We start from the raw sequence: 15538 nt of genomic DNA, 5'->3' as shown, positions 1-15538 counted from the left end.
TATACAGGAAGTTAGGAAAGTACAAGCAAGCTGAATAGTACACCAATTTCCACCTGCTGATTTTTGCTGCGGGGGGGGGGGGGTGAGATGAGATAAGCCATGGAAAAAACCTCCAGGTTGAATACTAACACCAGCGGTGCTTCCACATGCAGTATCCAGGGCCAGGCTGCTATGGGGTGGGGTGGGGCAGGGCAGGGGGGGGCAGATAACAGCTTCCCATGCATTTGTTGAGGTTCTTTTAATTGCTGGTAAGGAAAATCTGGTTCATGTGCTTCCCTTATCTTGCAGGTCTTGTGATTTAGTGTTTGAAGGTCACTGACCTGGCAACCAGCCAAGTAGGTCACTGTGACCTGACAACTGGCCAAGGGTGTGGTCATTCTTGGGTACATTGCCTCTTTGCTTTGCTGCAAGGAAGCTCTGCCAGATTGATACTGTGCTGTACTGTATGTAAGTTGTGAGTTGCACTTGATTTGCATTTGAAGCCTGCACCTCTACTAGGGATCTAGTGGAATCCTGTATATAGTGAAACTGCCTTAAGGCTTTGGACCTGTCAGTAAAGGACTGAAATGACTGAAGAGGCCAACACCTACATGGGCCCAGGGCCGGCGCATCCATTTAGGCGAACTAGGCAGTTGCCTAGGGCGCCAAAATGGAGGGGGCACTGGCCAGTCTGCCCCCCTGCCCCCCCCCCCGCCGCCCAGTGCCGCTCCGCCAGCAGCAGAGTGGCAGGGGAGGGGGAGCAGCCCGAAATCAGGCTTCTCCACAGGGCGGGTGCTCGGGATTGGTGGGGGGGCTGCCAGAAGGTGAACTTGCCTAGGGCGCAAAAAACCCTAGCACCGGCCCTGCATGGGCCCATTCCTTTGGGAGGGGCCCAGTGCAACTCTGGAGCTGGAAAGCTAACAAACAGCCGCATTTGATGGCTAGAGATAGCCAGCAGGGCTTCAGATAAGGCTTTTGAAACAGAACTTTGCCCTGCTGTTACTGCCAAGGGCTTGGTACTGCTCTCTTCCTATAATCCAGCAAGGGGCCAAACACCCCTTATTCAGGAGATGAGACTGGGCTGGGTGTGAGACAATGAGAAACACTGCTCCTTTCCACTTCCTATTTACAGGCTTCCACCTCCTGCTGGAAAGAGGATGCTAGCCTAGAGGAACTTGATGTGTTTCTTTTTACTGCTTTTGGCTGTTTTAAATTATCTTATTGATCTTAATTATTCTTGTAATCTGCTGTAGGGAAAGAGCTGTAGCTTAGTGGTAGAACACCTGCTTTTCATGCAGAAGGTACCGGGTTCAAGCCTCAGCATCTCCATATGTGGCTGGGAGAGACCCCCTGTCCTAAAACCCCAGAGAGCTCCTGTCCATCAGTGCAGATAATCCTGAACTAGATGGATCTAAAGCCTGACTTGGTACAAGGCAGCTTCCTATATTCCTGTCTTGGAAGTTGTGAAATGGAAGGGTGGATATAAAAGTTTAAAATGAACAAAATAAAGGCTGTATGTGGTGCCTGAACTGACAAATATAATGTCAGTTATGAAACAGAAAGTCTTCTACTTTATCTATAGGTTTTCTCCAAATTTCCCATTAAGTTGTCATCAAGATTTTTCACTTGCAGTGCTTTATATCTCTCATTTCCCCCCCAAATTCAAATCACTTTACAACTTGCAGGAGACTGTAGCTCATTGCAGAAGTTGTCAATAAAACAACCTGTGACAATTTAAACTATACCAAATGAAAATAGGTCATGTCACTTTAATTATTCTTTATCAGCATTTGCCTTACACTCCTGAAAGATAAAACACAGACCAGGTTCCATAGAAATCAATATATTGGTGCCTAATATAGTGGGAGAAAGATTATCTTAAACAATCACACTAAGCAAATCAGCTATATCTACATGCGACTGATATCTATCTTATGACTGGGGAACATGGAAGATCCTGCTGGACTGCAATTCCCATCACCCTTGATCACCCATCATACTGGTTGGGGGTGATGGATGTTGGCCTATCAACATCTGAAGCGTCACAGGTTTTCCCACCCCTGGCCTATATTATATGTTGGCATCCATCTCTCTTGAGAGACAATGAAGTGTGCCTCCAAGGGTGAAGTCAAACAGCTGTATTAGGAACATAGAAGGTGCAAGTGTGGGCAGTGTGGATGGAAGTCCTGGGTTGCCCAGACGACAAGAACTCCCTCTTGGTCTCACTGATATGGTCCAAAGGAAAGCAGAGCAATATGTTTGGCACCAGCTTGGCTGCAGGAGTTGCTGGGAGAAGGCCAACAAGGTGCCATCCAACCGCCTTAGGGACTCTACTCTGGATTTGTGTAGGGTTTACTCCTTAGGCTTTTCTTCTCCTGAATATTTACTTTATTTATTTATTTATTTATTTATTTATTTAATGTATTGTATTTTATAAGCTTACAATGACTGAAAACTTGCAGATACTGGGGAATTTTTTTTATCACAGAATATCCCACAAAGCCTCATGTCTGTTGCATTGCACAAATGGACTTCTGTTTGTGGAGCTAATAACAGCTTATTTCTGAACTTTACTCATGCAAGCTATGTTCCCAAATGAGCAGTGCGACATGTGATGAGCAAGCATTCCTTTAACAACGCTGCAGCAGCTGCCGTGAACAAGGAAGTATATTTTGTTCACAGAGGTGCATCAGCACAGTTGTGTGAGCTTCTGCCTCATACATTACTCCAAATCATAAACCAATTTACAATTTGTTAAATGTAAATAAAGTGACATTTAATATAAACTGACCAGGATATTGCCAACTATATATTTATCAGGATACATTTTCACACTTTGTGATAAAAAACGAAGTAAAACAAAAATTCACTATGTTTGGTTTGAATTGTGTTACTTAGTGGCATGGAATAATCTTATGGTCCCCATTGTGAATGTAATTTAAATAGTGCAATAAAAATGTATTATGCTTAAAAAGAAAACGTTTGATGTCCATATGTTTGGAAATCTCACCTAAGCTATTTTTAGATATGTGGTCCTGACTAATGTGCTAAAAAACAAACAAACAAACAGAAAACCAGTGAGCACTTTTTAAGACTCTTAAGCTTCTGTGGGCCTTAAAATTCATTATGACTTTTAGAGTGTAATCCAAATTCCCTTCCCCCATCAGCTGGTGGGGTTTTGCAGAATATTTGGGCTACCCCAATATCTGTAGCCCTGCCACACATGGCAGCCATGGTGGAAGATGGGATGGGAAAGACAAGCAGACCAACCCAGGCCTGATTGCTTTACCAGCTACAGGCTGGTGCAGCAATCAACCCCACTGCACAACACATGACCAGCTCTGGATCTAGTGGATCCAAGGCTGGCTCAGCCCACCCCACTCCTGGAATGCCCAGTTTCAGGGCTTTTTGCTGGGTTCTGTCTGTGGATAGCCCACTGACAGCACTCTCCCCTGCCCATTCAACAGGCGGAAGGTGGGAGCACAAAAAGGACAAAAAGTCTCATCCTTTTTGCTACATTTGCCACTACCTGTTTTGAAGTGGTGGCAAGCATTTTAGATTCAAGTAATCTGAAGGGGGGGGGGGAAACAGAGTTTGCATTTCTGAAACCAGGAAGAATAAACTTAATAATCTTATTTAGATGAAAGCCCCTGTCCGCCCCCCCCCAAAAAAGGAATAACTAGCACAGGGCCTCCCATGCCAGATTTGCACCACAGCATTGAGGAGGGATCTTAAAGCCTCCCCCCCCCTGTAATCCCAATCCAAAATGTCCCATTCCACCTATTTACAATGGGAGGAAATTTCCCCCACACCCCCTCCAATCCCAGCTATTTGTTCATTTAATAAAAATCAACACGCAAGGATGAAAGACACAAATGATGCCAAATTAGGTCATGCCTAATTTGATTCTGAAATGCATGCTTTCAGAGCAGCATAGGCCAATGCAAACACAGATAGTCTGACCTCATAGCATGAATAATATTTCCTTCCTATCATTCAGTATTTGACTTTTTTTTTTTTACTGCCACAGAGAAGAATACTAGTATTTCCAAACATTTCTTACCTCCAGACTGAGTTGGTGGCCCACACAGCAGAACAACCCCTTGTCCTTCTCGTACAGACACAGCGCTTCTCATTTTTGTCTTTAGGTTTTCTAGATCTGTTTATTTTATTTTTCCAAAAAAGGGGAAATAAATGTGTTAGCAAACAGATATCAACAAAAAGAGCAAGGTTTTTCTTTCAGTACCCTTTGTCCTAAAAACAGTAGTTTCCCCATTAATTTCAATGAGATAATTGGTCATGGGGAGCCAATTACATATGAAATACTTGCCTCTCCTCCTTCCCACTTCCACCCATTCACTTATTTAGCTAGGTGCAGCAGGATGTGGCGATGGTAGTGGCAAAGCGGTAAGAAGCTCTATCCTTCCTCCCCTTGTTCCTTCTCCCTATCACCTAGAACACTGCTATGACATCATTCTGGGCACCTGGAGCTTCCCCAGGCCACTTAATCAGGGCCGGATTTAGGTTTGATGAGGCCCTAAGCTACTGAAGGTAATGGGGCCCTTTACATGTCCGGCTGTCCTTTGTCAACAACAAATTGTTGCTGTTTTTGTGCTGAATATATGCTATATGGTAATTTATGGACCTAATAGGTATCTAAAGCCATTTGCACATGCAGAATGTAGGCACCCTATATACAGAAATGAGCAAACCAGTGATATTTTAGGGAGCAGGCTAGGCCCATTACTTACACCATAGGAGCCTACACAGCACAAAACACTGTTGCTGTATGTAGGTTTTATTCTATTTGTTTTTTTATCTTATATTTTGGAAATGTACACCCAGTGTTTTTTTTTCCTTTAAATTTTTTTGGGCCCCCCAAGAGAGTGGGGCCCTAAGCTATAGCTTGTTTAGCTTATATGTAAATCTGACACTGCGTGACTTAATAACCATATTAACATCAGGAACCCAGGAAAATTATATTTCCCTAGACAGAAGAGTAGGAGAAATGGAGAGATAGATCACACTCCTTCAACACTGGAACACCTGCTGCTGCTAAAGCAGTAACAATTACAAGCTAAAGTTTTGGGAGGTTTGGTAACTCACAGAAGAAAAATTCTTTGAGAGTGTTTTCCAGTGTCACTTATAATTGTTGGCCATAACCAGAATAAAGTCTGGCAGAGTTTTCTGAACACCGTTTCTTAAAGCCTACATCAGGAGTAGGCAACCTAAGGCCCGTGGGCTGGATGCGGCCCAATCGCCTTCTCAATCCGGCCCGCGGACGGTCCGTGAATAAGCGTGTTTTTACATGAGTAAAATGTGATCTTTTATTTAAAATGCATCTCTGGGTTATTTGTGGGGCATAGGAATTCGTTCATTTTTTCCTTCAAAATATAGTCCAGCCCACCACATGGTCTGAGCAATGGTGGACCGGCCCACGGCTGAAAAAGGTTGCTGACCCCTGGCCTACATTTATAATATCCTGAAACAAATTAAATAATCAGGCAATAAAAAGAATGAAAGAAAAAGAAATTAATTATCGGATTAATTTAAACATAAGCAATATTGCTTAGAAAGAGATAACAGCATTTTCTTGTAAAGAGCAAGCCATGGTGTTTTGTAACTTGCACATTCCAGTTTTATGCTAACTATACTGTGTGGATTGTTTTATTTAATCTGTCTTATATCCAACCCTTCCTCCCAAGGGGAACATGCATCAACTAACAATAAAAACTATCTAGTGTTGATTTAAAACAGTAGTAAAATCGCCCTTAACACAACAATCCGGCAACATTTGAAAACAGCAGTAGTCTACAGCATGGGTAGGCAAACTAAGGCCTGGGGGTCCAGGACGGACGGTCCAGGAATAAGCGTGTTTTTACATGAGTAGAATGTGTCATTTTATTTAAAATGCATCTCGGGGTTATTTGTGGGGCATAGGAATTTGTTCATCCCCCCCTCCAAAATATAGTCCAGCTCCCCATAAGGTCTGAGGGACAGTGGACCGGCCACCTGCTGAAAAAGTTTGCTGACCCGTGGTCTACAGAGTAACTCATATAAATTTGTTTCAAAGTTGACTTTACCAGATATCATACAAAGAAGCTGCGGAAGATACCTGCTTTCTCTTTTTGTGCTTCTGGGGCAATACACAAATGCAGAGGGTATGGGCAAGCTCTGTTTGTATGATGCAAACAGATGGTGCCTTCACTTTAATACTGACACTACGGCAGAGCCTTCTCAGTAGAGGCCACTCCCTTATCAAACTATCCCACATAGGATGCATTGTTGGATTCTTCATCTGCAGTATTCAAAATTACATTAAAACATACCTACTTAAAACAGCTTCTCAATGAATGTATTTCCCAGGCATATTGCAGCTTAGTTGCTTTCCTGCTATGGTTGGGAATGGTTTTATGTCTGCTTATATTTTAATATTGTATCCAACAAGTTCTACTTGGGAGTACACCCACTGAAATTAACCTAGGCCAGCCAGGTCTATTAACTTCAGTGGGTCTACTGTGAGTAGGACTAGCACCGCATACAACAATGTGTCAATTTAGAGAGAGAGAGAGAGAGAGAGAGAGAGAGAGAGAGAGAGCATATGCATTTTAAAAAGTTATAATGCTATCTAGATGTCTCCATATATACTGCACATTCCCCCATGTTTATTGGGGCATGTCACCCCTCCATAGACACACTCATACAGCCTCTGTTTTCTCCAAATTAATTATAAACTAGAGTAGAGGGAGGTGCATTCAATTCAGTCAGGTCAGAGAACTGCCAGGCAGCAACAGTTTCAACAGCCTGTATTTTTGTTTACAGTTATATACAGCATAGCTACTCAGGTACAGATGTTCAATGATGCACCCAAAGGACACTTCAAAGTAAACTATCTTTCCAACAACACATAATGAAAATGGTGGAGTGACCAAAAATAGTTATTCTGTGCAATGTAAAGTCTTTCCCAACATTTTAAAAAAAGCAACAGCAGATGTTCACCGAAGCCACTTAAACAACAGTAATTTGGCATTTCAATGCCTCATTATTCTAAAGAACAAACTGTTGAATGCAATCACACCACTGCTAGTGTACTGCAGCCTCATTCGGGTTATTTTAAAGCTTTTAGAATAGCTAACTAAATAAATAACAAATAAATAACACACTTGTGAGCTCTTGATAATAGGTTAGTAAAATGCAAAGCATTACTAGTATATCATTTTAGCAAGCACTCTTAATTCCTTCATAGTTGCAGGTTTCATCTGGAATGCACAAAGCAACGATAGAAACATATTTGATTATTTTTCATTCTTTAATTCCTATTTTTCTATTAAAAATATCTCTAAGCCAGTGTTTTTCAACCACTGTTCCGTGGCACACTAGTGTGCCGCGAGATGTTGCCTGGTGTGCCGTGGGAAAAATTCCAGCCAGAATATCAGCTTTGCGTTCAGCCAAACAGGCCCTGGTTGCGCACTGAATAAAGTATTTTATAATTTTTCATATTTCTGTTTACTTACTATTTCATAATAAAGTAATTATAAAATACTTTCTTTGTGTTTATTTGATTCCTATTCAAGAGAATTACTTTATATATAGTCAATATAGGCACAGAGTTAATTTTTTTAACATTTTCTAATGGTGGTGTGCCTTGTGATTTTTTTCATGAAACAACTGTGCCTTTGCCCAAAAAAGGTTGAAAAACACTGCTCTAAGCGGTGTACAGAAAACTGAAGCTTTCCAAAATGTCTGATGTTTCCTGGGGGGAAAAATCACTGAAAGGTGATCACTTTTCTTGGGATTTTTCTAACTAGCAAACTAACTAATAAGTAGAGCTATGGTATGTAACCATGTTGTAACTGAAGAATATTATTTTATAGAATGGTCTTTTATAGATGTATGACTAGAAAATATATTATCATTTTAGCTCCAGCTCAGTTTTGGAATAAGGTGTTTGCTGAGATCAAACAAACAATTGCTCTATCTTTCCACCTGGAGCTTTTGAACCTGTATATAGAAACTGAATGGGACTTGAAAAGTAAATAATTTATCTCTCATCAGTTAACAGCAGCCCGGGCTCCATTGCCAAGTCCTAGAATACCTTCTGTCTTAATAATTTGGATTGCTGGCACTCTAGGGTATGCCTCTGTTTGTTTTAATTATGTTTTTATTGTTGCATAGTTAATTAATGAATACTTCATTTTATGTTCTGTATCTGACCCTGATATCAATAGACAAAAACAGGTTATAAATATTTTTGAAAATGCAGAGTGATATCCAAACTCTGTGTGAGTGGACTTTCACTCATGCAATGAGGACCCCCCCCCCCCGTGCGCTGCAGTCCACAGCACACACCTCTCTAGACAAGATTTGGAGGGTGTTCAAGGGTTGATGGAGAAGAGGGGGAAACCTTGTAACGCAAGCAGAAGTCCACTGCAACATCAGGTGGGTATCATTGAATGTCACCCAATAATAATAGTCATAATAAATTACAGCTTCTGGAGTTCTAAAACCGATTTGTGGCTAACAAGATTTCCTTGATGGTGCTGGGGCTTTCTGAAACACTGGGAATGGTTTGCTAGTGAAACAACTAGTCTCTCCTTCAAGTACGGAAGCAGTTATGTCCATAATGGAAAACAAGTGTATCTTTTTCCATATGGCAAATGATGGAAGATGTGCCTAAATATGAGCAGTGATTTAAGATTGTAATTTTAGGGGAAATGATTCTGAAGTGGTAAAAACTGTTCATTATCAGCAATGGTTCTTAGGTAGGTGTGTGTTTCTTCTTTTATAAAAATTAAATGACTGGGCTGAAAACCAAGATCCTAAAACCGGATTCTCAAAAAGAGATAGAAATGTTATTGCTATTTTACAGCTTGGAAAATTGAAGGACATTTAAAATTAACAACAACCGAAGAAAGAAGCTGTATACGTTCCAAGATTCTGAAATAGTAATTTCATTTCCTTTTCCATCATAACATATATATCCACTTTACATTTCCTTTAGTACTGAATTTGGTATTGCTTATTTGGAATGCATATGCCAGTGTTATGAAATAGCACACAAAAATGGGATTCAGTTGTTTGAAGACAGCATCTTATTTTACAAGAGAAGCAGGCACAAATGTGTTTATCTTTTAAACTGCAGCATAAATGGCAAAAATAGACGTCATACTCTATTAAGTTTTACATATTCCTACTTGGTGAACTTGCAAAGAGAGTAGTAAATGCTATGTACAACTCAAAACAGTCACCTGGTTTGTGCAAAAACGTCTGTTTGCAGAATGGAACTTCCTCTCCCTCTCCTCTCCTCTCCCCCCGTAAGCACCCCAAATCTGTTATGGAGGGTTACGGTAACCCCTACAACAAATTTGTGGTGAGCACAGAGAAGAGAAGTTCTGATCTGCAAGGGGAAGTCCTTGTACTAACTTGATGACTTGGTTAGATATAAACCTATGGTAGACCTACTCAGAGAAGACACATCTCAATTAATTAATTGATTTGATAAACCAAGGTCCATTAATTTTAATGAATTTACTCTGAGAAAAACTTAGTTGATCATTGCCAGAAAATCTGATGAAATGCATGAAGCTAAACAATGTTCTCTCACCACCAATAAAAACTAATAAATGAATAGAAAGAGAATCTATCCACGTGATGCTGCCGCGAAAACCTTTCACATACACTATGTAAAAGAATGTAAGTTTACCACCACCCCTCTTCTCCCCCAACCTTATATCATCTACAACATTAATGTCTCACACTGAATATAACCAAGAAAGGACTTTATTATCTGAAAACAGAGGTGATGTATGCATTTTTGTAACCCAAGAGAATCTTAATAAAAACAATTTTAAAAAATACTTAAAGATTGGGAGAAGAGCAGAGCAGAAGCAGGTCCTATAACATTGTAGGCAGTACAAAAAAATAGAAGTTTTCACATTTTAGGATATTTTATTCCAGTCTATATTTTTCATTTCCATTCCTTAAAAAAGTGATTTTTTTGCAATTTTTCCCATATGTTGTGTCACATATTCCAGTTATAGACAATGGTGATTCTCCTTTTTTTATTTGATTATTCAATTTGTCTTTCTGCTCCAGTCCTTTTCCACTTTTCCCCGTTCCACAAATCGTCCTCTGCCAGGACCTTCCATATAAATCTCTGAATGCATTGTGCCTCTTTCTTTCACATGGCATCCTGGGGAATGCAGTTCTGAATGTGAAGCACTTATGTGACAGCTTGTTTGTCATTTTCACGGCATTTTGCTTCCGTGGGAGAAGGACAAGGTGGTGTACATGCCCCAATTCCATGTACAGAAACCACCCAAGCATTTTAATCTTACTGGTGATGGGACAGCATCCTCCACCTTACCTGTGGGCAACAGGATAGCCTATGAGGTGCAGGACTGACCATATGGAAAATACAGCTGTTTTAAAATATTAAAATACATTAGAATATCACAGATTAAAAACTTCCCTAAACAGGGCTGCCTTCAGGTATTTTCTAAATGTCAGGTAGTTGTTTATCTCTTTGACCTCTGATGGGAGGGCGTTCCACAGGGCTGGCGCCACTACCGAGAAGGCCCTCTGCCTGGTTCCCTGTAGCATTGCTTCTCGCAGTGAGGGAACCGCCAGAAGGCCCTCGGCGCTGGATCTCAGTGTCCGGGCTGAACGATGGGGGTGGAGACGCTCCTTCAGGTATACAGGACCGAGGCCGTTTAGGGCTTCAAAGGTCAGCACCAACACTTTGAATTGTGCTCGGAAACATACTGGGAGCCAATGTAGATCTCTCAGGACCGGTGTTATGTAGTCCTGGCGGCCACTCCCAGTCACCAGTCTAGCTGCTGCAGAGGGAAGCATTCACCACCCCGCAAAGCCCATTGCCCAGCCCTTCCCAGGCTCACCATATCCTCACAGCGAGAAAAGGGAAAAGTAGTTTGCTCTTGTGTCATGCAACTGTGAAAAGGCTAAGAGCTCTGTGGGAGAATCAAGGAATATGAGCAACCCTGTCTGCTAGCTTAGGTAGTTAGACATGAAATAATAAAATGCAAAATAATGAAATAAAACAGAGAAAGTGGAGAATAAATTGTTGGATGAATTGTGGAAAAAGCAGATGGGGGCTTCCAAGTGAGATGCCCATTTATTCACATAGGTAAGGCAAGGCAAACTAAAGAACTGGAAATTGGCACACCAGAAAGAAATCTATTTCTGCTACAGTTGTCTGTATATGCTGATTCTTAGAATGTAATTTTAAGTGAAGATCAGAAATACATCAAAATGGAGGCACAGTGACTTCTTAATCAGCATCTCGATGGTCTACAAAAGATGTTGCTGCTGTTTTTAAGAGGCCTATTAAATTGGAAATGCCTCTCTTTTTTAGGCTCCCCTAGCCGGCACCTAAATGGCATCCTTTAATTCCAACTAATATAGAGATAACCTGTGCACCTGATTAGAGACAAGGTAACCTTACTTGACAATGGCATGGCACTGACTATATAGAAGTATTCACCAGCTTACAAAGCATTTACCAACACACACACAAAAACAAAACAAAACAAAATCCAGTCTGGTCTGATGCCTAGAGGGAGGGTGATCTGTATGCACAACCACCTTTATGAAGCTAGATGAAAGCAACATAAAAAGCAAACAAATACCTTCAAATGCTAATGAGCTGTGGCACAGCAGTTTTCCTGGAAAGCATTCTGCATAAATAAATATTATGGGCCCAGTGTTATTTACAGCAACATTTTGTTACATACTTCTGATGCAGCGGAGCCCAAGAGGCAAAGCACATAATCTTGTTTCTATTACAAGTTTGGCAATTCATTGCAGGATGCACAAGTTAATAATTATTATTTATAAAGTATCTCCCAAACTAAATCTAATGCTAATATACTTCCAATAAAAGCAACTGTTAAAAATATAAAGTCTTGTCCCCATAATTATCATCTAAAGAACTGGAGGAGATGTATTAGACACAAATGAAAGGAAAGAAGAGAGGTGGATCAATGCATGAATACCCTGAACAAATAAGGAAGGAAGGAATGATTAAACACTGTTTTAAAGCCAAAACTCATGGAGATACAGTGGTACCTTGGTTCTCCAACTTAATCCATTCCGGGAGTCCGTTAAGACTCCCAAAATGGTTCAAAAACCAAGGCACGGCTTCTGATTGGCTGCAGGAGCTTCCTGCACTTAGTTGGAAGCCACAGAAGCTGCGTCGGATGTTCAGCTTCCGAAAAATGTTTGCAAACCGGAACGCTCACTTCTGGGTTTGCAGCGTTCGGGAGCCAAGCCGTTTGGGAACCAAGGTACCACTGTAAATGGAAGTTCACTAGAGCCCTGCTAGATCTGTCAACTACATGCTTCTAGGAAGCAGGATATTAATGCAACAGCACTTTCCCCACTTGGGCTTTCCAATATTTGGAGTAAGTTCATAGACATACCATCTCTGATACAGGAGAGAGTACACAGCTATAATGACTAGTAGCCATCAAAGGTCTTATTCTCCATGTGTGAATGTAACCTTATTTTAATGTGTAAACGTTGGTGGCCAGCAATACATATTGTGGTACAGAATTCCACAGTTTAATTATCTGTGTATATTCTGTAAGTGTCCTGAAGTATCTAGCGTTCAGCTTCACTGGATGATCCTGAGTTCAAATATTTTGAGAGAGGAAGAAAAACCTCTGTCTATCCCCCTTCTTTACCCATAATTTACACTTTTCTCAAACTAAAGAGCCCCATTCCTCACTGGAGAATTTAACAACAATAGCGTTAAAAGTTAATTTATATATATATATATATAAAAGAAATATCAGAAGACATTAGAAATAACTTCAAAAATTATTTTAGGGCTTCAATGAGCTCACAGTTGATATATGAATGAAAAATATCTTCCAAAATGTGCATAGAAAACATTTTAGAAATGTAGGCAAGAGGTTTGCACAGGTAATCCTTCTGCTGCTTCAACTATAAATCGTCTGCCTTACCAGTAACATTTCTTCCTTCTCAACTCTAATTGGTTCGCAATTATGAAATTGGATTGCAGGAATTGAATTGCAGTGTGAAATGTCAAATTGCATTGTATCTCATACAAATTTATAATTCAGCAGAGACAGGTATGGCACCACACCACACTCCTTTCGCAGCTCCTGATTAGCATCCCAGTTAGCTGTTGAAAGAAGCTTGCCTTGATGACCAACAATCCCTTTAAACAAACACAGCAAGTCGAACTTACGCAGCTTAACTGTTTTGCCCATTATCAGCTAAAGCAGAAGTGTACAATAAACAAGTTAATGTTGTTCTTGCTCTCTTTTCATCAGTACATTCACAGCAGTTAACAAAAGAAGTGTTCACGGCATGGGGTAAACATTGGCTAGCAATATACTTTACTTTTTAAGCTATTTAACATTATCAGAACAAACTTCACTTCAGCCCTGGAAATGAAATGGATTGATGATGCATGATGTTAAACAAATTAGATTTTATATTTCTTCTTTTGTTGCCTTTTCCCCCTGTTTGAACTTGTGTTTACAATCCTGACTGCTTCCAAAGTTTTCCAGTTTTAACAGGCATTTATGGTGAATCAAAGGCATCTTGGATTAATTGCAGCATTCTGAGAAGGGAAAGGATGGCATCCAGATTGAGAAAATGGGCACAAATTGTTTATTGCTGTGGGCATACGATATGCTCACAGCCAAGCCTAACCAGCATCGGCTATGTAAAATCTCAACAATTGCACCTTAATAAACTGGGTCTATATGTTGCAGTGTTCATCACTGTACATTTCCTCATTCTGAATCTCATACGTTTCTGAAGCTGGGAATGTTTCTTTTTGAATTATTTACAATATGCTTGAGATTTTACTATTTTGAAGCAAAGGTGCTGGTTTGCTCTTCTCTCACTCTCTCTCTCTCTCTCTCTCTCTCTCTCTCTCTCTCTCTCCAGTTTATACCCTGACTTTATCATTAAAAATATACCCTAATGGATTGCACCAAACTAAACAGTAAACAAAAAGCAATCTTTAAAATAATTTCCTTAACAAAACATAAAACGACCAACCAGCTGTAAAACAGTCAGATCTAAAGCAGCACTTTCAAATTTATTAACATTAAAAGTCTGGGCAGAAAAACACAAGATTTTAGCATGGCAGAGTATACCACAGAAAAGTCACTTTGATTAAGATTTAGTTTATTAAGGTGTGTGACATCAGACGTTGGGAGGAACTGGCTGTTCCAAAATATAGCAGATAAAGGGATGATCCCACTCAGCTCGAGAAACAAAGCACAGAAATTTGTAACAGAAGAAACAGGGTGCAGAACAATGGTCTACCTGCACTACCTTCTAAAACCAATTTGCAAAGCTGGAAGAAAATCATTGGAACAGAATAGCCCCAATTTCTGTCTCAGTCAGTCAGTGCAGAAGGATACCATGGTCAGTCTTCTTTGGCGATCACTCGTAACCAAGTAAGATTGTCTTCCACAAACACGATTTTAACAATGAGTCCATAAGTGACTGTGGAGGCCAATTCTGGATCCACACATCCTTCCACAGTGGGAACATTGATTTCTGGGTGGAAGTTGATCACGGTGTAGATTTATCAAGCATGCCTTCCTCTTAGCACGTTTCTCCCTTGCGTCCTGAGTTTGTGTGTACCAAAAGGCACAGGAAGATCCAGTGAATTAGCAGCATCACAATCCTCCATTGTTCACATGGTGGATCAAATTAACAAGTGTCATTGATAATGCCTGGGCTTGTACAGCTGCAACCCCATCAGCTTGTCCCAGAGGGAGAAAACTTCATTACTAGTTTCATGATACCCACAACTCAGTTTAGCAAGAATACTTTACCCAGTAATTTATCTGATGAAATGAAAACATGATTCCTGCACTGTTAGATTGCATAATGGTATTCAATTTTACATTATAGTGTGAATATATATAAACTCAGACAAACTGAAGCATATCATATCATATCATATCATATCATATCATAATGCAATGTCTAGACAACAAGATTGTTGATTTGATACCATAAGCAAGATTTTATGAAGGCCTAGCAAGAAAGCTTGTTCTCTATTGTAATTATGAACACCAATTTAAATAAATGAGTTTTAAAACACTCAAATTGGTTTCAAGAATATCTGGATTAAAAGTATGTCCCATTTAAAGTAACCAATTTAAATTGACTAAATAGTTATAGAAGCCATAAGAGATAATGAGAAAATAATTCAACACTACCCCAAACCATGAAGCATAGCAATAGCATTGTAAGAGAGTTTACAGGGAACTTACATTAACTGAAAAACAGAAACAATGGAAAGATGTTTATACCCCATTGAAAAGGAGAGAAATAAACTAAAGTTAAGGAATGGCAGCAAAGTTTAAAAGTTAATATTAACTTTCCTTCACTTAAGAGGAAACTGCCTCTTCACGGAAAGAGAAACTTTCCCACTATGCAGTAAAGATAAAAGGTATGTGAAATGAGATTTTCAATGCTCAAAGGCATTAGTACTATTTTTAAAAAAACAGATTATAGTATTATTATTATTTTAAACTCAATT

General features: G+C 40.0%; 1 protein-coding gene across 2 annotated transcripts in view; it reads right to left on the bottom strand.

Annotated features, from left to right (window-relative positions):
* Positions 1-15538, bottom strand: part of CNTN3 (contactin 3) — a 167930-nt gene that overhangs the window by 75923 nt on the left and 76469 nt on the right. Inside the window, exon 1 of one of the 2 annotated variants that reach the window (XM_033141203.1) lies at positions 4043-4134. The exons of the other annotated variant lie outside the window; for it this stretch is intronic. Within the exon in view, the coding sequence (XP_032997094.1) occupies positions 4043-4115 (73 nt within the window). The 5' untranslated portion in view covers positions 4116-4134. Of the gene's footprint in view, positions 1-4042; positions 4135-15538 lie in introns of those variants that run through there. 2 annotated transcript variants of the gene reach the window in all.

This window comes from Lacerta agilis, chromosome 2 (assembly GCF_009819535.1).
Source record: "Lacerta agilis isolate rLacAgi1 chromosome 2, rLacAgi1.pri, whole genome shotgun sequence".
Lineage (NCBI taxonomy): Eukaryota > Metazoa > Chordata > Lepidosauria > Squamata > Lacertidae > Lacerta > Lacerta agilis.
This window is presented reverse-complemented; position numbering and strand designations above follow the sequence as displayed.